General features: G+C 47.3%; 1 protein-coding gene across 2 annotated transcripts in view; it reads left to right on the top strand.

Moving 5' to 3' along the window:
* Positions 1-11995: 11995 nt before the first annotated feature.
* GAS7 (growth arrest specific 7) overlaps positions 11996-20738 on the top strand; it is a 62894-nt gene continuing 54151 nt past the window's right edge. The window contains exons 1-2 of one of the 2 annotated variants that reach the window (XM_026860962.1): positions 11996-12136; positions 17309-17429. In XM_026860962.1, coding sequence (XP_026716763.1) covers positions 12104-12136; positions 17309-17429 — 154 coding nt within the window. In that variant the 5' untranslated portion in view covers positions 11996-12103. Of the gene's footprint in view, positions 12137-17305; positions 17430-20738 lie in introns of both variants that reach the window. The other variant, XM_026860961.1, reaches the window with a different exon arrangement.

Below are 20738 nucleotides of genomic sequence, written 5' to 3'. Positions count from 1 at the left end.
CAGCCTTCCTCAGGTCTGCAATGAGCTTTATCTGTAATGGCAATTACGTCATACAGGCTCAGAGCCTCTGTCTCCCTTTGTATAGTTGCAGTAACTCAAAGCCAAAATTACATTTAAACTTTGTTGTTGTGGTAATAGGCAATTTCTGTGCTTGATCAGTCTGTAGATAGCAGAAGTTGTGAATTGCACAGAGATAATGATATTTGGTGGTGAGTTCAGCTCTGAATTCTGTACTTTGTCTCATCCCATGTCAAAGAGTAATAGCGTAGTCACATATTTCATCAGCGGTGCACATCTCTGACTAGCAGTTCACCAACAGAATAGCAGTTTCTAGCCTGGCCTGCTGTTCCTAGGGCCTGTGGAAGTCCTGCCAGGAGCAACCACCACCTCCTAGCAAAACCTCTAAACTTCCTACGCACATCACCCAACTACTGGTTGACTGTTGGCAGAACCATGCCTTAACATTGGCCTTTTTTCTAAGAACTTCCTCCACCCTTTTTGATGCATAAACAAATTTGAGGTGAAGCAAAAATGCATCCTCACAGGCATTTGGTTGGAAGCTTGAAGTCTGGTAAAGCACAGAAGATAATGCAGGGTCTAGAAGGGAAATGTGGCAGCTTTAAAACGGGGAGTGTATTCATTTCCTTTAAACCAGTGTTAGTAGGACAGGGGAGTGACCAGGAAAAGAGAGTGGGGGGAGGTGACACAGTGACGCTCACTGTGTTCTTCTGAGGATGCTCAGTTGCTGCGTGGGGTGAATTAAAATTCATCAATAATTGTTTCCAGGGATTTCCCTCCCACTGGTTGTTTTTTCTGCTGTTTTCTTGTACTTGCATTTTTTCCAAGCTGAATATCATCTTGATATTTCCTGTCTGTGTTTCTGCCTGCTTTGCTTTGCTGCATGCATCTGCCCTGGCAGCAGCTGAGTCCCCCTGTCCTGGACCCGGCTCAGCTGTAGCTGTCTCCCAGCACTCTTCTCAAGGTTTGTCTGTCATCCCTTGTCTCTGCAGTCCTTCCCACCATCTGCAGTGTGCTGTCTTAAATTCTTGTATATGGGCCATCCCAGGACTAAATGAATTTCACTGCACAATTGTGGTGACCTGGATATTTTCCTCAGATGAAATGTTTGTATGGTGGAGTTTCATTAAAAAGAGATAAACTGGGAGAATGAGACATGAGCTCCTTATAGCATGCAGAGGGCCTGAAGCAGTAGCTCCGAGGACAAGAAACGAAGGTTTTTCAAATGCTCAGAGGTATGCTGCTAATTAGAAAGTAAACATGAACAGAGCCCTTCTTGTCTGCCATGGTATGTCAGAGATAAGAGGCATCCACGTTACCAAGGACTGCCTGGTCTACTGAAATGACTGCTCACTTTACAGTCCTGGGTAGGTGGCATGTAGGAGAGAGGCATGGATGTCCTCTGTGGGTGTCCTCCAAATCAGAAAGGCCAGGAGAAGGAGTGGAGCCTCTGTGCAGCAGCGCCAGAGGGGATCACAGCTACAGAGAGTATTTTGTGCTGCCAGGATCAATTTGAACCATCTCTGTCCTTCCTGGGAGCAGCAGAAGCTGCAGGAGAGAGAAGGGAGCACGTGGCTTTTACACAGTGGCGGAGATCTTCTGCTGCTCTGCACACCAAGGGTCATCGTTAGAAGCAGCTGATGGCGCTGCATTACCTGTATGTCACATTTGCAGTTTTTTCCATTTCCATCCGTAATGGGAAGAAGCTTGTAAATGGTATAGCATACTCTGGTGACAGCAGGCAACTCTGCCACGGTTCTCCATGCTGTCCTGTGGGAGGGGGTCAAGGCAGCCAGGCAGTGATGCTTGTGGTTGTGATCAGCATGTCCTGCCTGAGCAACCTCCAAGCATCAGCAAGCCTGGGCAAAGAAGGATTATCTTTAGTGACATCTCATTTCTCTTTTGGGGTACACAAGCAGTCCCACACTTTGCATTTTTAGAGGAGAAACCCCTGGAAAAATGCTGCAAATGCAGCAAGCATTGGTGTCAGCAGGGCTCTCCCTTCAGGATGCTCCTGCTGAGCCTGCAGGAGACCTGTGTCCCAGCTGCAAGGCGGGGAGCAAGTATTTTGCACTGCACCACAGACACCTAGAGCCCCCGGTCCTCTCCTTGCCACATTGTCCCCCTGTCAGGGATGGGCATATGGCCTCCCACTTGCAGTCACACCAGCCCCTCTCCTGGTCCAGTGCCCACTGGTGCTCCGGCAGTGGCTGGCTGTCCGTCTGTCTGGCCGCAGCGCTGGGCAGGGGCTCAGCCAGGCTTCTGGCAGCCTCGCTTGGCCTTGCTAGGTTGTAGGAATGGCCTTCTTCCCTTGCTTTTCTTTTTTCTTTTCCTCATTTATTAAGAATTGTAGCAGCAGCAAAAATGAAAACTAAATATCCTGTGTCTGTCTGAATGTGCTTTACTGCAGAGTTACAGGCAACAACAGTTACATTCCCTGCGCCTGAGAGAGATTACGAGGGAGGGCGCAGGAATGTGCATCTGGCAGCACTTTGTATCTTGGCCATTTCATTGTTTTCTTTCCATCTGAGGTTCCCGAGGTTTTGGTCGTGGAGGGCCATTTAATCCACGGAATATCAGGTTGGGGCTGCATAACAGATTTCCTCTGCAGGGAAACACCATTCAAGAAAAATTGAGGACCTCTGTAAATAAAAAGTCCCCATCCAGGCTGCCTGCAAAAGTTGCTAGGAGTTTTATCTGGGGATCCTGACCTACCACAGCAACAGGGGAAAACAAGTTACATTTTATTTTAAAGTGCAAGAAAATATAGCTGTAATATGCCAAAACATTAATAGCTTTGCTTAAGCCCTGAGGCCAGGAACAGAATCGAATTAACCATTCCAACTTAATTGCATCGATTTTGAAATAATATTTATAATAAAAATATCTTATTAGAAATGCAGATCATTAACATAAGGTTCTCAGGGACTTGGTCCTAACATTCTTCCTAAAAGAGGATATTTAAAGTCTTAAGAAGTAATTAAAGATAAATACAGACCACTAACCCAAATTATTCTTTGGACAGTCTCAGAATATCCTTTCATTAACTTCTTTGGAGAAGGAGAACACGCCAGCTCTGGAGGTCTTACCAGAAACTGCTATGATGCTTTTACGTGCTTTTCTAACTTACAAATATGTTACTCGCTTGCTTCAAAATGTTTTTGTAAAATAGCCATTTTTGGCAGATGACTGCAGCAGAAGTGGAGGTTGCTACGCCTTAGCTTTGCTGTGCATAGCTTTGTGTGTGCATGTGGGAGAGAGTCTATATAATTTAAGGGAGAATCCCTTCATTCCTAAAAGAACAGACATTAATTTTTAGTTGTTACAAAGTGATTTTATTGTACCTGGGAAATTGCATAACACAGCAGTAGAATTGTGCTTGTTAAAAACCCCATAGTGATGTATAAGAAATGAAACAAGTGAAGGCATGCCCTGGCACAGGCCCTGAAAGTGGTGTTTGTTTATGAAGGTACATTGCATAGGTGCATTGCAACCTTGAGAGAAAACATTTTTCACAGTGATTAGTATATTTTTCATTATTTTGTTTTTATTCATTATGTGTTCTTTTTGCACCATGTGCATTTCTGGTGTAGGAAAGTGTCTCAGTTTTGTGTAAACCACAAAAGCAAATGAGTCTGTCACTAATAGCTCCTGTGATGGAGCTATTCACGTCATCCCCAGGTGGAACACCTGCAGTCTGACTTAGGGCAGGGGTGTTTTGCTGCTGGGGACAGTTCTTTTATTGTGTTCCTGCCAACACTGGGGTCTGCTGACGGGGCTGCAGTGCTCTGAGTCAGGCAGCGCTGCCGGAGGAGAGGGTGCTTGCAGTTCCTGGGCCTTGTGGAGAACACTGGAGGCAGTCGGGATGCTGGATGTGCCAGGCCTGGCAGAGGGGTCAGCAAGTGGCCTGGCAGCCCGTGGGAGCCCCACGGCCCCCTACTCACATCTTGGGAAGGGATTTTGTTCTAGGGTCCAGAAGTGTGAGGCAAAGTGTGGTGCAATGCAGAAGAGCGGTCCTGAAAGAGCTGCACAGCAAGCAAGGCACAAGTTTCTTTACCACCTCTTCTTATTTCTGCTAGGTTTCTGTTCAAGTTTTTTTCTTATTTAAGCTGTTACTGCTTCACCTTTGTCTTCAGATAAAGCCCTGTGGTATTGCTTGGGGATGGTCATGGCAGGAGTGGGTACAGCACATCCCTATGAAAACCAGAGTGGCTTGGGGCTCCCTTCCAGTTCTTCGTGCATGCATTCTGTAGCAATCTCAATCTCTCATAAAATATCCAACCCTGACATCACATCTAATCCCACAAAGCTGTCAGTGCTTCTTGGCCCCGGCTGGAGAGAGGGGACATGTTCTTGTGTGCAGGGGACCATGGGTAGGCTTGAGGCTTCGTCCTGGGCGTGGTAAGAGCATGTTGTGTCAGCATGTATAGGAGAAAGCACTTAGCCAGGCTGAGCTTTCCTGCAGCGAACAGGGCTGGAGGCCCCATATAAAAACATTTGGCATTGTTCCCAGATGTTTCATTTCTCCAAAACCAGCTGCGCTCACAAGGCCCTAGGAGCACAGGAGTCAGCTGTGCTGCCCAGATCTTTGCCTGCTCTCAGGAATGCTCTGGGTGACTTATCTGCCCCCCTTTACATGCAGCAGCCCAGGGAGAGGGGTCAGACTGAGAATTTAGGTGGCTGTGGGAAGCTTCTTTTTTTAACCACATCTGCTCACCTTTCCCATTTAGAGCACCTGGAGAGAGCAACCTGCCCCGAGCTCCCTGGCTGCCTCTTGGGCCTCTGACCGTCTTGCTGGTGTGTCACGCTCTGCAGTCACTCAGAGGGTGATCTGTCCCCGCAGTGTGTCATTTCAAACTGGAGACAAGCAGTAATGCTGCAGCTGGCCTGACCTGGCCTTGTGCCTCTCTGGGTGTATGGGGGTGACTCTTACAGTACAAGGTTTGCTAAACAATAGCCCTGTTGTCCCTGGCTGCCCAGGACAACAGAGCCCTTCAGAGCACTTGGCCCTGGTGCTCTGCCTTGTACCAGATGCTGATGTCAGAGACGGAGTGGCACATCCCTCCTGAGCAGAGAGAGGGGAGGAGGGTTCCTGCCTTCTCCCAGGCTGCCCTGGCATGGGGCACATCCAGCCCCGACTCCTGGCACTGCCTCATTCCCAGGCTTTCACCTTCTCCTGCATGTTCCCACCCTACCAAGCCATGATAACTCCTGCCTGGGGAAGTCTTAGGAGCCAGGAGAGCCAGCTCATGGCAGCCTGTGGCAGAGCTCCAGGTCTCAATTCCTGTTGAGGGGATGGGGCTGTGACTCAAGTAGCTCATGTCAAACTTTGTCATATCCTAGTGAGCCATGTGTATAAGGCATAGTGCAGAGCTTGGGCACAGAATCATGTGCTACTGTCAGCTCTGGATCTCTTGAGAAATCAGCTTTGTCCCAGCTGGCCACATCCTGTTATTTTGAGACATCATGCTGAGAAGACACCATGGCTTCATCTCCTAATAACAGAAAGGTAGCAGGGCAGACCAGTCAGCATGGTGTTTGCTGGTGACCCAAGCTGGCTGTATGCTGGCAGATGAACCGTTCTCAGACCTCCACAGCCCTTACCAGCTCTGCTAGTTAGCAAACTAGATGCCAAATGTTAGCTCTGAACAGGACAAAACGAGGGTGCTGAAAGGAAAACAAGAGGAATGGCAGAGTATTAACTTTGTGAAGAAGAAAAAAGGATTACAGATATTTCAGAGAAACTCCTTGACTGCTACAAGAAGGCTGACTGCTGGGAGGGATTGCTCTGTGTTTGAGGGAGGCAGTGGGACACAGCTGTGCCTGGGAATGGGTCAGAGGTACCAGCCATCCTTCCTGGCATTCTTGCACTTCTAACTTCTGGATGGTACATACGCTGATTTCTCATGAGGCTCTCCAAGGCCACATGTTGATGTAGAGATCTGCCTCTTTTCTATTCAGTACCCCATACCTTAGAGTTTAGCCATAGTGTGTGAAGGTTTTTCTGAAGCTAGTGCTGCAGAGCTGAGCTGCTGCATGAAGGCATGAACACAGAGATACGCTGCAGTGCTCCCCCATTTCCCCAGGGCTATAACAGGGGACGGGCACATGTGAGGTATCTTTCTTAATCATTGCTTAGCTTTGTTTTGGACAGGGATTATTCCACCTCAGCTAACTGTCCTCCACATCAGCACAGGGAAGGACAGATACCAAGGGCTGGGAAGTGCAGGTGTACCATGTTAAGGGCTAACCCACTAGAGGTAAGGCTGCCACAGCTCCATATCCCCAGGTCTAGACAGCAGTGAGGCCAACCAAGCATGCGTTCCCAGCAAGCATACAACACAACCTCACGTGCATGGTTCTTCTATATGTATATACATGGCCAGCCGCACGGATCAACATAGACAGAAACACTCAACACTCTCACAAACAGCACCAACAGCCTCATTTTGTTCCCCTTGCTGGCTGAAAAAGGATAAAGGTGTGTTAGTGGGGAAGTACATACAGATATACAATGTGGAACCGTCTAATAACTGGCCTGAGATGGGCTGTCCAGGTGCTGGCACCGGGTCATGCAGCCCCTAAAACCACAGCCCCACTCCAGTTACTGGTTCGCAGATCTCCCTGCACACACCAGCACATGCACAGTCATGTACTGAACATCCTTCCAGTAACTGGATGTGGATACCCCACCTGTCTGCAGCATGATCCATGGCTTCCTTCACCTGACACACAGACACACATAAGCAAATGGATCTCAGCCAACAACTGGAATTTATGGTCCCTACAGTAGTTGGCTTGGATCTATTGGTCCTTCAAGTAGCAGCTCAAAGACCCTCTGGTCTCTTCAGTATCTGGCCAGGACTTACAGCTGTTTTGATACCTGGCTAGTGCAGCTTGATAGACCAGTACTCCAGTGTCTCCAGTTGCTGGCACTGCAAGCACACTGGCCCCTATGACTTGTGGTCCCCACTCCAGCTGCTGCCACTAATTAAATCTTCATTCATGCACATGCATACTGAATGGAGAGGCCCTTACCCAGGAAAATAGTTAGAAATGGATTTTAATAAGATAGGATGGACTGCAGTGACAGACTCAGGGCACGGACAGACAAATGTGATGACCAGCTGCACATTTACACACAACTAGCTCCTTTCATCCCTTTACCCCTGTGTTTTCCCAGACTGGTTTTCTCCCTCCCCCCACGTTCTTCCCCTAACCATCCCTTGTTTTGTATAGTCCCAAAATGCCCCTTGCCTGCATCCTACAATGAGCTCCATGCCCCTAGAGCCAGTATCAGTCTGTAAAATGATCTAGAGAGCCTTTCCCTTGACACATTGTTATAGTTTTCACCCCAGACAAGGGGGCTGATTGCTCTTATGCACAGGGGAGGCTCTAGGCAGGGTGCTCTGTTTGTGGGATTAGGTTATCTTGGTTCCCCACCCATCATTTTCCCGCTTTGTTGCTGTTACTGTGCCTCTGTGCTCCACCGTGGGCGGAGCTGAGCCCTTCATCACAGCAGTCTGCCTGGTTGACCCCTCCTTGTTCTTCCCAGGCCATGGTGGAGAAGCTTCACCCTGGTAGTGCTAGCTCCTTGCTGCTGCCTGATGTGACTGCCTGCAGCTTCTTTCCCATCCAGTCTTACTCTGGCCATCATCTTTGCACTCACAGCATGGCTGGATAACACTAGCCAGGAGGGGCTGCTCAAAGGGAATGGGACAGATTTGTCCATTAAATGACTTTTCATCCATTAGCACAGAAAGGAAAAACAACCGTGTATTTTCCTAGGGGGTGATCCCTGAGCTCCCTGTGAGTATATATGCATAATACTTTGGGTGTGTAGCCATGGTCACCATGTTCTAGACAGGCTTTCTTACTCAAGAGCAGACACCACTCCCATCTGGCTGTTCAGGGTCGTCAGCGCCTGCTGCGAGGGTGGTACTTGGTTTCCCCTTTCCTAGTTGCTAATTTAGTGCCAGGACTCTACGCCCTTGTCAGATAGTGCTAAATACTGTCACAGGGTAGCGCTCACACTGCCTGGGAGCACACTGAGAAGGATGAACTCGCTTGGGAGTGAGCCGAGAACTCAGGCAGAGTAAGAGGCGAGAAAGCCAGCAGCTGGGCTGTCCTCCTCTGCAAACTGCGCTCACCCTCCTGCCACTCCCCACATCAGGAGCCATCACAGGCTTTTTAATCTCTTTGTTGCTAACCTCCCTCCCCAAACCAGGGCTTCACTCTCTTGCTCTTTCCCAAATTGAATCTCCCCCCCTTCCCCGGTCTTTATTATCCTTTGAACTTCTTACACCTGCCTATTTCCCTCAGCCAAAAGAAGTCGATATCCACTGCCAAGCACCAAACACCTCCCTGAACTGCCTTGCCTGGGGAGGGAGCATCAGCTGCGGTGGGATCTGGACCAGACCTGGTGCCATGGGTCCCATGAGACCCACCCCAGGGGGGGGCTCAGCTGCAGCTCAGCGCTGTGCCTTCTCGAGTCTGGCCTCCTACCTGACTTCATGCAGCAGGTACATGTTGAGAAGGAGTGGAGAGGACTGAGCTGCACTGGAGCTGCTCAAGATTTTTCACCTCTGGCTTGACACCACCTGTTTTGAAGGGGTCTGGGTGGGATTCACAGATCAGAATGTTTCTCTTCCCACACATTTTGGTCTCTCACACAACACCGCACTGAGCCGGAAAACATCACCCAGTCTGTCTCCCTGGTCACATATCCTTCAGAAACAGCTTGTTTTTCCCTAGTTTAGGGTACTAGCAGAGAAAAGTACATCAGTCCCAGAAGGCTAATTCTCTGCAAACACAGTGCTCTTCATAGATATTACCTTAAAGCAAAGTCCTGGGCACATGCCTACACTGCAGCCAGGGACCTGGGCGGGAGAGGGGGGGTGGATTTTGGCAGCTGTGGGTCTGGCTGGGAGAGCAGGCCCTCAGCGGGGAAGATAGAGCTGGGTGGGAAGCATGCACTCAGCATTTCAGGGCCAAATGGGAAATAGAGGGTTGTGGAACTCCAGGAGAGTTGGCCCGGGGCAGAGACCTAAGCACAAGGGCCACGTGGTCCTCCTCCTGGTCAGGGCTGTGGCGGGTTGGTAGGAGGGCGGCAGACATGGCCTCCAAGGGAGCAGCAGCTACACGGCAATGCTGAAATTACTGAGGAGGAAGAATGGGTGAAGAGGACTTTGGCGCGGCACAGAGGAGAGGAGGGCAGGGAGATTTTTAAGACTGGGAAAACTTGAGAGCTGACCTGCTAGACTGGCATGTGGGTTATGTGCTGGGCATAGCTCAGCCCACGGCTCCTGCCTGGCAGCGCAAGCAGTGCTCTGAGACGACCTAACATTTGGCACAGGCAGGGGGACTCTTTCTCTTTGACGGAGAGGGCTGGTGTTACGGAAGGTGCCCAGAGAAAGAAGAGGACCGCCGCTGGCCGGGCTGTGGGGATGGAGGGGCAGTGGCACAGGCAGCGTCTCGCAGTGTTTCTGCTTTAGAGGTGGTGCCCGCACGGCCACCCAGGGAGGGCGACTTGTCCCCAGCAGCCATGTGCCATCAGATTCAGCTGAACGGGAGCTGTGCTGGTTGCCATGACAACCGGGGCAGGTCATATGACCCGTTCCACTTTCTAAATATAAATCTGTTTCACACAGTGTATGTGACTCCATGGAAACCAAATGTTGAGCAAGAAAGATTGCATAAAAATGAACAAAATACAGAATGACTCAAAGTACTAGAGAGAGAGGCTGCGGGTAATGCCGGGAGGGTTCAGAGGTGCCCCAGGCATTTCCCCTTCTCCAGGGCACACCAGTGCCCAGCCTGGGGAGGGTTTGCAAGGCACTTCTCAGTGCTGGGATCTTCATGTCAAACTCGGGATGGATATAAGTGTTGGTGTGGGCATCCCTGCCACCAGGGGTCTTCGGTGACTTCTCTCACTGGCAGTTCCTGCTTGCAGCAGCGGCCTGTGTTTAAACACAGACCCCACCTCTTTGACTGCGCCGTGTCTGTCTGATTTCTGCTTCGTACCGTTGGGTTGACACACACCTTCGCCAAGTTAGGTGTTTATGAAAAATGCAGTTAGACAGAAACATAAGCCCAGTAATGTCAGTACAGAGCAAGCTTTCCCCCACAGGACAGAGGGCTGTTCTGGTGCAGGTTCATGTGGCAGTTTTCCCTGCTGTGTCCTTGTATTGCTTCTTGCAGTGTCCTCTGTGTGTTTTGTCCAGCTTTCCATCATCAATGATCCTCTGGCGTTGGGCAGCACACTGCAGAGGAGCTGCTTAGCTGTAGTCTGTAGCCTTTCTTTGTGCTGTTGGGTCTGCAACACTTTGTGCAGTGTGACTCTGAGCAAGTGCCAAGAGCAGGTAAGTGTACTGACACTGCATTTAAATTCAAACCTTCCCCACAGCTAGAGGCTGCCTCTGCCTCTGTTGAAATAGGATCATAAAACAGCAGAATTGGAAGGGAATTTTACAGGTCTTTAGTCCAACCTCCTGTTCAGAGTTAGATCAGGTTGCTCAGGGCCTGCATTTGTGGTTTTGTGATTTTTTTGCCTTACCCTGGGTTGTGTGTTCGGCAGAGCCCCTGGGCTGCACTCTGCTGGAGCACAGTGTGAGCTGACATATCTTCAGGGAGCTCAGGCACAGATGTTTCCTCCTTAGGATCCCTCTTTGAAGGAGAATGGGGATTTCCTGCAGTTTGAAAATGGGAAGTGATTTCCCTCTATTGAGCAAGGCTGAACTTGTCTCAGGGGGTCGGTCAGCATGGGGTGGACTGATGTGTGTGGGCCCTTCATACCCTGTTGCCTCATTTTGCTGTGTAAAACCACTTTTGACTTTCTTTTTTTCCACCATGGGAGGGGATTACATTCCCAGGTCATCTTCCAAAGGAACAGGATGAGTTATGCTGCTCCTAACTTGATCAAGAAGGATGAGAAAGGAAAGAAAAGAAAAACAAAGTAGTCAGAAATTCAGAAGAGGGGGAGTGGGATCGGCACTGGACAGGCTGCTCTGTTCTGAGCTGGCTCAGCTGCACAGCAAGTGACAGGACTTCAATCTTCAAGCAATAGCTGGTGCTCTTTTTTGCATGGAGCATGTAGGATGTCTGTCCTAGCTGTCATTCTCTTCAGACGTGCTTCTAGTCAATCTGTGCTTAATAGTGCACAGATGAAACACTATTCCCTGATCAAGAGTGTGGCCTTGGGGTAGGTTATGGTGCTGTGGGGTGGCTCCTGCCTGCACTGGTTGTGCCCCTCTCCCTGACATCCCTAATCCAATGCCTGTGGATGCAGGCCACAGGTAAGGGTCAGGTTCATGTGCTCTGTCCTCAAAAGCACGTCCTTCTGTCTCTTGTCAGTGCAGGTGTCCTGGACTAGGTGGGTTAACCCCACAGATCTGCTCTTAGTTCATATGCTTTCCTTTGCTAGTTCTTTGGCACATGTTTTGGTGATGAAGAGCTCTAGTGCCCTCTCTGCTTTGAGATGCCTTTTGCATTTGCTGCTCATTTCTGGTTCCTTTCTGCTGTGCATATATCAGGAGAATCCTGTCCCTGTGTGTCTGCAGACAGCAAATGAAAACCATCACTTGTCATGGAGAATGAGACCTGCTGGGTGGCTGGCTCTTGTCTATCCCTGTATGTACTCCTGCTATATGGACTTCTGATCCTAGGAAATCTCATAGAAGGGAAGTGTTTGTGTTCTTGATTTTGAATGTTTTGAGAGATATAATACTTTGATCCCTTTTCCAGGCAGCAAATATAGATGCAGGAGAATTTCATTTGGGTCACACATTTTCTGCTCTCTCATATTGTTCAGATTTCCTGTTTCCTCAACTGTGTGTTGCAGACATCCTTTTCAGGTCCAGATCTGCCTGTCCGCCACAATGCAGCGGCCGGTGACACTCCCAGAAGTGACAGTGAGGGGAGTGGCGTGTTCCTCTCAGCTCAAAGGCCCTGCCGGAGTTGCAAGATTTGGAAGGCAGAAGGGATTGTTAGCCCACCCAGACCGAGCTTCTGCACTGCTGGGTCAGGGTCCTGTCTTTTTCTCTAATTGGAATAAAACAGATCTTCTAGAAAGAGGCACTTATTCTTGATGGAGGGACTACAAGAAGCGCACAGCCCCCTGGTAAGCCGTTCCAGTCAATACTTATCCTCATGACTGGCAGATTCTTTTCAGTCTGAGCCTGTCTAGTTTCAGCTTCCAGTCACTGTCTGCTATTCAGTTTTTGTCGGTTCGTAATGCTCTCTGCTGATACAGAAACCTCCTCCCCATGCAGACAGTGCTTTGTTGTGATTTACTGTTCTCATAAACTATCTTGGCAATAATAATTCTAAAAATAGGAACAATAGATCAAAGTAATAGCACAGTCTTGCTGAGCCATCCCAAGGGAGAGGTATGCAAGCAAAAGTGCTTTACTTTTCTTGTGACATGGGGCTGAGCACAGGATGTGTCCTGGTAGGAGCTGGATCTGGGGGGGTGCTGGCTGCTTCCCACCTGGATGCCTGAACTCCCTGCTCCATCTTGTCTCGGCAGCAGAATTGCCTATCATTACATGCCAGGTTAGCCCAAATTTCTCCTATATGGGTGTGCAAACATGGCTCCAGTTTAACTTTGCTGATGCTAGAGGAAAGGACTGCAGAGTGTCTGGCTAGGAAAGGGTTGTTTCTTTGAGAAAAACACCAAAAAAATCTCTTCTGTTACTCAGATCTCCTGTTTTGTCAGAGAAGGGATGATGTGCTGCCACTGTGGCCTCCGTGGAACTCTCATTTCTGAGAAGGTGTGCTGCTGAGTGTGCCAAAACTATGAGGCACTTAATCTGTGATGCATTATAGAGCCCAGCCCCATATACTACTGCCCCACACCATCTATCCTAGAGACTCTTGATATCTTTGTTTCAATGAGTGTAGAGTGGTGAGGAGTAGAGGATGAAGCCAAGTTTCATTTCTTCTTCGATTCCTCCCCTATGCCATTTTCAGTTCCTCTTTCCTCCACAGAGTATCAGTTTGCAGCATAGCTGTTACAGGAGTGGGAGTCCAAGTGTGTGTGGAAGGGGATTGCACCCAGACCAGTTAAGGGCTCTAACACAGAAGTGGTCCCAGCATCCAGAGGATCTTCCTCTGCAGTCCCCATCGGGGGGTAAAGTCCTGCCCAGTAGTGAGTTGCTGTTTAGGATCACACTCCTCTCTAAAAGAAGAGGAAGAGATCCACACACCCATACTCCATGCACATCCAAGCAAACCATTTCCCTATTGTTTACAAGAACTTCTGCATTTGGCAGTGCTAGGGTTTCCCTTATACTCAGTCTTCTTGACCATCATTGATAGGGACTGCTGTGCTCACAACACTTTATTGGCAAAATCGGAAGCAAAGGTAGAAATATCAGTAACTCATAAATAGAATTGGCAAGTGAAAAACATATTGTTTGTGGGCTTTTTTGAAGTGATAGACATTTTGACAGGGACTATAGCTAAAACATTGGCTTAACTTTGGTCTTTATTTTACTTCCATCCAATATTTACTGATGTCCACTCTATACTGTCCACATCTGTCTATTGGCAAAGCCTTTGATTAAGAATACAAGTGTGTAAAAGACCTCTGCTTTTCCTGCAGTCTATCAGGAAGACCTGAAGCAACACTGAAAAAGTGACTCAAAGGATGTTGGGGCAATTGCAGAGCTTCCCTTAAGCAAACCAGCTGTATATGTCCTTGCAGGGTACTTGTGCTGACCAGATGAAATGTAACAATACCATGGGCCCCTAAAACTAACTGAAGCTACTCTTGACTTACTTGGTATGTGGGATCATCGTAGGACCATGTTAAGAAAGAAGAGTAGCAGGAATCGATGGGACTTTTCCCCAGAAGGGAAAGAAGGTGTTAAAGACAGAAATGGTGAGCGTGCAGTAAAAATGCATGAAATCCTGTACCTTCTAGATTCTGGAACAGAACCCAGGGTTGGATTATCCTGAATTCCTCTTTATGGGGTGATCACGCACAGCAGAAATAGTCTGGTGTAACTTTCTTATGTTCAAGGCCAGAGATCTGTGCAGTGAATCTAAGGGACCCAAACTGCTGCTGAATTCTTCATGAGCTGGTGCACTCCTCCACTGCAGAATTTACTTTTTCTTCAGTGTGCTTTTGCAAACAATAATAGGGGACCGTTAACTTTGTGATGGAGAGATCTGTCCCAGGATTTGTCCCAGCACTCTGTGCTTGGAATATGCTAGGAGTGAGGTTGGTTCTGTGGTTCAAAAAATAGCTTGGGGCTGTCATGCTTTCCCTTCTGGTCTGACCTTCTCTGCATATGTTACTTGATCCTGAACCTCTGAATGCCCTTTAGTCCTGGCTTTCTCACCAGACCTACCTGTGTTTTGGACAAGGACTGTGTATGGGTAAGGTCCAAGGAGAGCCCCTCAGGAGGTACACCTGTAGACAGAAATCAGCCAGCCACCTTCTTAGCTGTTACTGCAGTTACTGGAGTGACTGCACAGGTCAGACATATTCTTTCCAGGAGTTCTTTTTTCTTCCTGGTGTTTCATTACGTGAAACTGTAGAGGGGGGTGCCTGAGAGCAATGTGAAATGGAAAAGTTCCCCTGCGTGACAGGTCACAGGGGCTGAACAGGACCAAAAGGAAGCTTGCACAAAACAGCTTTTGTTTGTAACGTCCATGTGATAAAAGCATGTGTCAGTGCCATACACCAGTCCACTGGTCTGCTTCACCTGCACAAGCAATGTGGTGCTTCCAGGGAAGCCTGCAGTGAGTTATTTTCAGTCTTGACTGAGAGTAAAACCAAACAAAAGGATGATGCTAGACATTAGAGCCATATGGCAGGTGTCAGGGCTGTGTGAGCAAGTTTCTGGTGGTGCCACTACGTGGCTGTAAAGAACTGGAAATAAGTTTGTAGTTGTTAGAGCCATGTTAGAAGTGGCACTGCAGAGTGAAACAAGGCACTTCCATAAACAGCTGTATCATGTTGGAGAAGAACTCAGATAACCCAGAGTTAAAACTGGGATAGTTTAATTTTTCTGTCATGTTCATGAGGTTTAATGTTTTCATTAGCAGAATTCAGAGCTTTCACAGAAAGCTGTATGGAACAGAAAAGTGTTTCAGTGGCAGGTATGGAAGGGTCCTGCCCCTGTATCACAGAACAGGCATGGTTGTGCTCGCTTCACCAAGAAAAGAATTACATTTAGTGCATTTCTAGACAATAGAATAACAATAACATGAGAACATGTGCCTTTGGGCAGGTTAATGTGTAAGATAAGTTTTCACTTGCATCCTAAGCTGAGATCAGCAAGAACCTCCCCCCCCCCCAAAAAAAAACCAAATAGTAACATAAACTGTGAAAGCTTCTGCTTTCTCACACATACAGCAGGGTGAGTGGAACTGTAAATTCATTTGATTAAACCTTAGAGAGCAGAAACACGGGATAGGAATAGGTGGCAGAGATACTACTGGTTAATTCTGCATACCACCCTGCTAGCCATAGGCATGCAGAGCGTAAGATTTGGGTCATTACCTGGTCCTTTTGTATCCCCTGAGAACATGTTGGGCCAGCTCCTCAAGGAGAGGAGAATCTGTATTTCTCCTCAAGGAGAGGGGCTAAGATGTGGACCAGCATCAGCTCCATCAGCACTGCAGTGGTGAGACCAGCCTGGGGTCCAAGTGGCTGCCTTGCAGCCTGTGAGCTGCCTGTGCAAGCACATGATGAGGCATGAACGCAAGATCATCCTCGAGTTAGCCGTTAGCAAGAGCCACTGTAATCAGGGTTGTCCGAAACTGAAAAAAACCCATAAAATAGACTTTTGCCTCCAAAATCATTAAATGGCCCTTTTATTCTGGGTTGGAACAGAGTTGAAATTTCACTCAGAGTGAATGTGTATGAGAAGGACACATCACAGATTTCTTTCTGATGGTGCTGTTCATGTCTGTCAATGTTTGAATGTTGTATTCAGCCAGATGCTGAGACTCTGCGTGTCCCCTGGACATGGCTGCTTGTGAATCTAGTGCAGTCACGTCAGACCTGTCCCCCACCATGTCAGAAGGTATTCTGTGGACAGAGATTAGCTTCCATGGGATAAATAATTCAATTCTACACATTTGTCCTTGTTATTTGTATTTCTTCTTTTGAAAGCAATGCAAACAAACAAACAATGAGTACATCCATGCCTGGTTTGCCTTAGGGAGTGTGGAAAGGCAAAGTGGAGCTCTCTGGATGTGAGCCAGGAGGAGGCTGTTGGGTTCATACCCACAGGCCTGTAGGGCTGCAAGTGCCAATCTTTAACCGTGCATCTTATCTCTCTATCTTTGTTTCATTCAGTGTTCCTGGATGAAAGGAGCAGACAGGGTTCATGCCCCCTTTGGGATGAAGCCATCTTTGCCTGTGTCACATCAAGCAGCTGCCCTAAATCCCAAGCTGTCAAGGAACCATGAGGGCTACCTGAAAGAGGGAGATAGTTCAGGTGATGCAATGTAGTGCGGCCAGTTACTTGCACTGCAGCTTCACCTCTTTCTTTTCCTTGCACCCTGAACCTGCACTGGGGCTAGCAACTGAGTTGGTGAAGAGATGTACAGCTGAGGTGACACTTGAACCCTGACACCAATTGTGTGTGTGTGCCTGGAAAGCAGGTGACAGCATGATGCTCATCTGCTGTTCCTAGTGATCTGGATCACTCCTAGTAATCTGAATCCTAATGATCCTGTATCTGGATGAATTGGGTGCAGATTACATCGAGATCAGTAATGTATGCATTCTAATTACATGCATGATCAGTATACTGATAGATTTACTTCAGTGCACTACTCTCATAGGCAACATGGCTCTGCAGTGTTTCTTCCTGAAAATGTCTGAAGCTGATGGTGTCAATGTAAAATAAATTGAGGCATCACCTCCATGACCAGTGCTTTGACCCACCGGTATATCCACATGAAAGTAAATGAGTGCCAGATTCATGCCATTCTTTCTCAGACACTTGATTATTTTATGCTTTGCATTTTACTGCTCAACAAGAGTAATTTTCTTGGGCAGGTCCAGGTGCTCACAGGACATCAAATACAGAAGGATTTAATTTCTCTTTCAAGGAACATTCTGTGTAGCCAGTGCTCCAAGGGAAGATTGCTTCATGTTCTGGATGAAGCTAGGACAGATGACGGGAGAAATGAACTGAAAGTCTTTTGGGTGTATTGCAATCTCTAGAATGCCAAACCACATGGTTCCTTTCCAGATGTGTGTCTGGTTAGACTTTACATTATCTAGATACTAACTTAATAGCTTGGGGTTTTTGTCTTTTCTCAGCAGAAACCCAGAAAGGCAGCTCCTCAGACAGGAGAAGATACCCTGAACAACCATCTTCCCCCCGGCTGGCAGAGCTATATGTCTCCCCAGGGCCGAAGGTACTATGTGAACACCTTCACAAATGGTAAGTGGGGCGGGGGCTCCAGTAAATGTGTCACCTTAGCAATACAGATCTGTGGCAGGAAATTGTCTCTCAAGTTGATGACAAAGTAGGCCCGGTCAAAGGAATTAATATGACCCTGCTACCGTATGAAAGAAAATAATTATAAGGAGGTTTCTTCTTCTGATCCTCTGTAATCTTAATTCTGATGATTGGAAGACATCTGAAGCTTTTACAAAAGACAATGTAAAGCAGAAACACCCCTGCCATAAAGGATATGATCTTTACCACATTCCTTATTTCCTTTCCCTTTAGCTGGAGATACTTATGTCTATATATGAACATATATGTAGAGTAGTTCGGTAGAATGTCCAGTATCACTAAAGCACCACTGGGGGAAAACAGAAATAGTTAATTGAAAAGTTGCTCAAGTCAGAGGCAGCTTGTCCATGGTGACAAAAAAAATAAAAAAAAGCATGTCAGGGGAATTCAGAGGCAGAATTTTCAGTCTATATTTGTGTGTTGTATTCACTCTCATGCTAGTAGAGAAGCAGACTTAACTCATGATCTTATCAGCTGCTCAAGACCTGTCAAACTTGTACCACCTCCGGCTTACCCAAGGCTCTGTATCTACCTGCTCTTGTCATGAGCTCACAACAGCATTGCAAAATGGGACCAGCAAAACCAGATTTCTTTAATAGAAAGAATGACAGGGACAGGAGGACAGCAGCAGTCCACCTTGTCCACAACAGAGCCAAAGCCATCAGGAATGGCCACTGGCGTTCCTCTTTCTGACTCACTGTGAGTGCAGGGAGAGCCATGGGCTACCACAGTGTGCCTCACAGTCCAGGGACTGATGTGTTTTATCTCAGAAGCCTTCGGCCTAGAACTTGGCCAAGTCATTATTTACCTGAGTTTTATGCACTGACATCTCATGAGACCCTCCACAAGACACATTACCATTAAACACTGTCTTCATCTTCAAGCATAGTCTGTTCTGGCTTATGAGCAGCATCCGCAGGACAGCTGGGGAGATGAGTAGGAGTTAGATACTCTGTCCCCACTGCAGTTCAGAGGTGCGTGAGGAGGTGATTTAAACTCATCCCTGAGCCATCAAGGTGATGGACCCTTCCTCACATGCACTGGATTGAGGCCAGCTAAAAGCAGTAAGAGACAGAGCCTGTTTTTTATCTGATAAAAGCTCTTGTCACAGGAACCCTACCCCAGAAAGGTAGATGTCCTGATCTCAGTTTCTCCATAATGTCAGGCAGCTTTTTACTTTGCTCACAAAAGTTACAGACAGTATAACAAGGGCCAATAATCACATCCTGCTTGGTAGGTCCAGGTCAGAAATCAGGAAAGTGATTTTCTGTAGGAAGGCAGGACAGCTCTGGCACAGGCTGAATGGGGAGGTGGTGGAATTTTCATTCTTGGGAGATCTCAGAACCTGGCCTGACAGAGCTGTGGCTGACCTGATCTGTTGTTAGCAGTGATCCTGCTCAGAGTGAGTAGCTGGGCTGGAGACTTCCAGAGGTCATTTCCAACCAGTCCTTATCAGAAGAATGCCCAAACCACCTATGGTTGTGCTTTCAGCTACTGCAATGGGATCACTATGCTGCAAGAAATATGGTTCTCAGAATAACAGACAGTAAAAGAGAGGGTAAAAGTGGGATTTCTGTGTTCTGGTCCTTGCTTTAGGGAACACTTATCCAAGTTCTGTGTAGATGAGAAAGCTCCTCACCAGAGTAGTTATAAGTCCAACTGGCTTTGAAGTTAGGCTTTCTCTCGTTTCTTGTGCTGAAATCAAGAATCATGCATTTCTGAGACTCCCACAACTTCCATGAGGGCTGTAGCCTTTTGTGAGACAACAGGATTCTTCTGCATCATGTACAGGGGATCTCTGGTCTCTCCATTCCTCCAGCTTAGCTGGTGTTCCTGGCAAGCTCAGTTTCTCTCAGCCTGCATAGTTGGAATATGCTGCTGCCTGAAACTCTTCTAGATGTGTAGATACTGCTTTTTGCTAGTGTATTGGTTTGATGATATTGCTTGGGGGTATTTTTTTCTAGCTGGGCTATATTTCACTATATATCTATATATAGTGTTATATATAGATAGATAGATAGATAGATAGATAGATAGATAGATAGATAGATAGATATCAGATTATACCATCATTATATATCACATTATATCAGATAATCAGATATACAGATACATCAGTCTATATATCAGATTCACATCCAATGCCTATGCTTCCTCAAAGTGGATTATAAACCAAAGAAGTGTCACCTGTGGTGTCATCTAGGCCTCAGACAAAGCAGCAGCTGAACACAACTTCCAGGCCTTTGTTGAAGTGTGTGATGAAGCCTCATTCAGCCCTGGTATGAGCAGCTGTCTGGACACTGTTTTGATTTAATCTATCTGATTGTCTCTGACCTTTGTCCCTGCAAAACTGATAGTGTAGGACTATCCGTAAGCAGATTGTCCTGTCTCGTGTTGGATATGAACTTTCTTCCTTGATTGTGCTGCAGAGTTGGACCTGCTGAGCCATGCAGTCACCATAAAGTCACATTTGACATTCAAGGCTTGCTGTCTGATAGTGGGATTGCACCTTGACACTCAGGAAGTATTCTTTGGCTTTAAGCCATATGATGTCAAAGACAATATGCTATAAAACTGCAGTCCCCATCTTTCCTATGGTAAAGCTGCACTGGCATGGGCAATGTTATCACAAGCCTCATAGACTGGACAGCTCACTGACTACCTGCTGACTTGTCACTGCTTATTTGTCCTGTCATTGCTGCAGCTGCTGCTGGGAGTATCAAGATAAACACTGGCAGTGTTTGTCATGGGGACATGGTGACGGCACACATCTCTGTCACAGGGTTACAAGGACCTCCTTCCTGCTTTGCCCCTGTAGCACCATTGTTTCAGCTGCAGGAGCTAGGTTTCTTTTCCATCAAGGTCTTATTTGTGTAGATGTACTCCTAGGTTGCTCTCTGTATCATAGCTCTCACCAGATGATGGAAGTACTCTGGAGCGTTTGAGAGAGATATCACCATTTAGTGCACAAACACGGTAACTCAGAGGTCAGTGGAAGCTAGCTGGTTGGCCTTCAGTCTGATCCATGTAGTTAAAGGTCTTCTGCTCACCGTTACCCACCAACAGCAGTTGGTGAAAAACTCTTGCTTTGTAAGGTCATAAGCATTTCTCAGATCTCCAACTGACCCATTATCTCTTTCCTGAAATTGGTGATCAGAAAGTATTTCAAGACCTCCTCCTCACTCTTCACAAATTATCTTTTTTTTTTTTTTTTTTTTTTTTTTTTTTTCA

Source organism: Athene cunicularia, assembly GCF_003259725.1.
Source record: "Athene cunicularia isolate RWA chromosome 18 unlocalized genomic scaffold, athCun1 chr18_part1, whole genome shotgun sequence".
In the NCBI taxonomy this organism is placed as follows: Eukaryota; Metazoa; Chordata; class Aves; order Strigiformes; family Strigidae; genus Athene; species Athene cunicularia.
The sequence above is the reverse complement of the archived record's forward strand: the minus strand, read 5'-3'. Positions and strand labels throughout refer to the sequence as shown.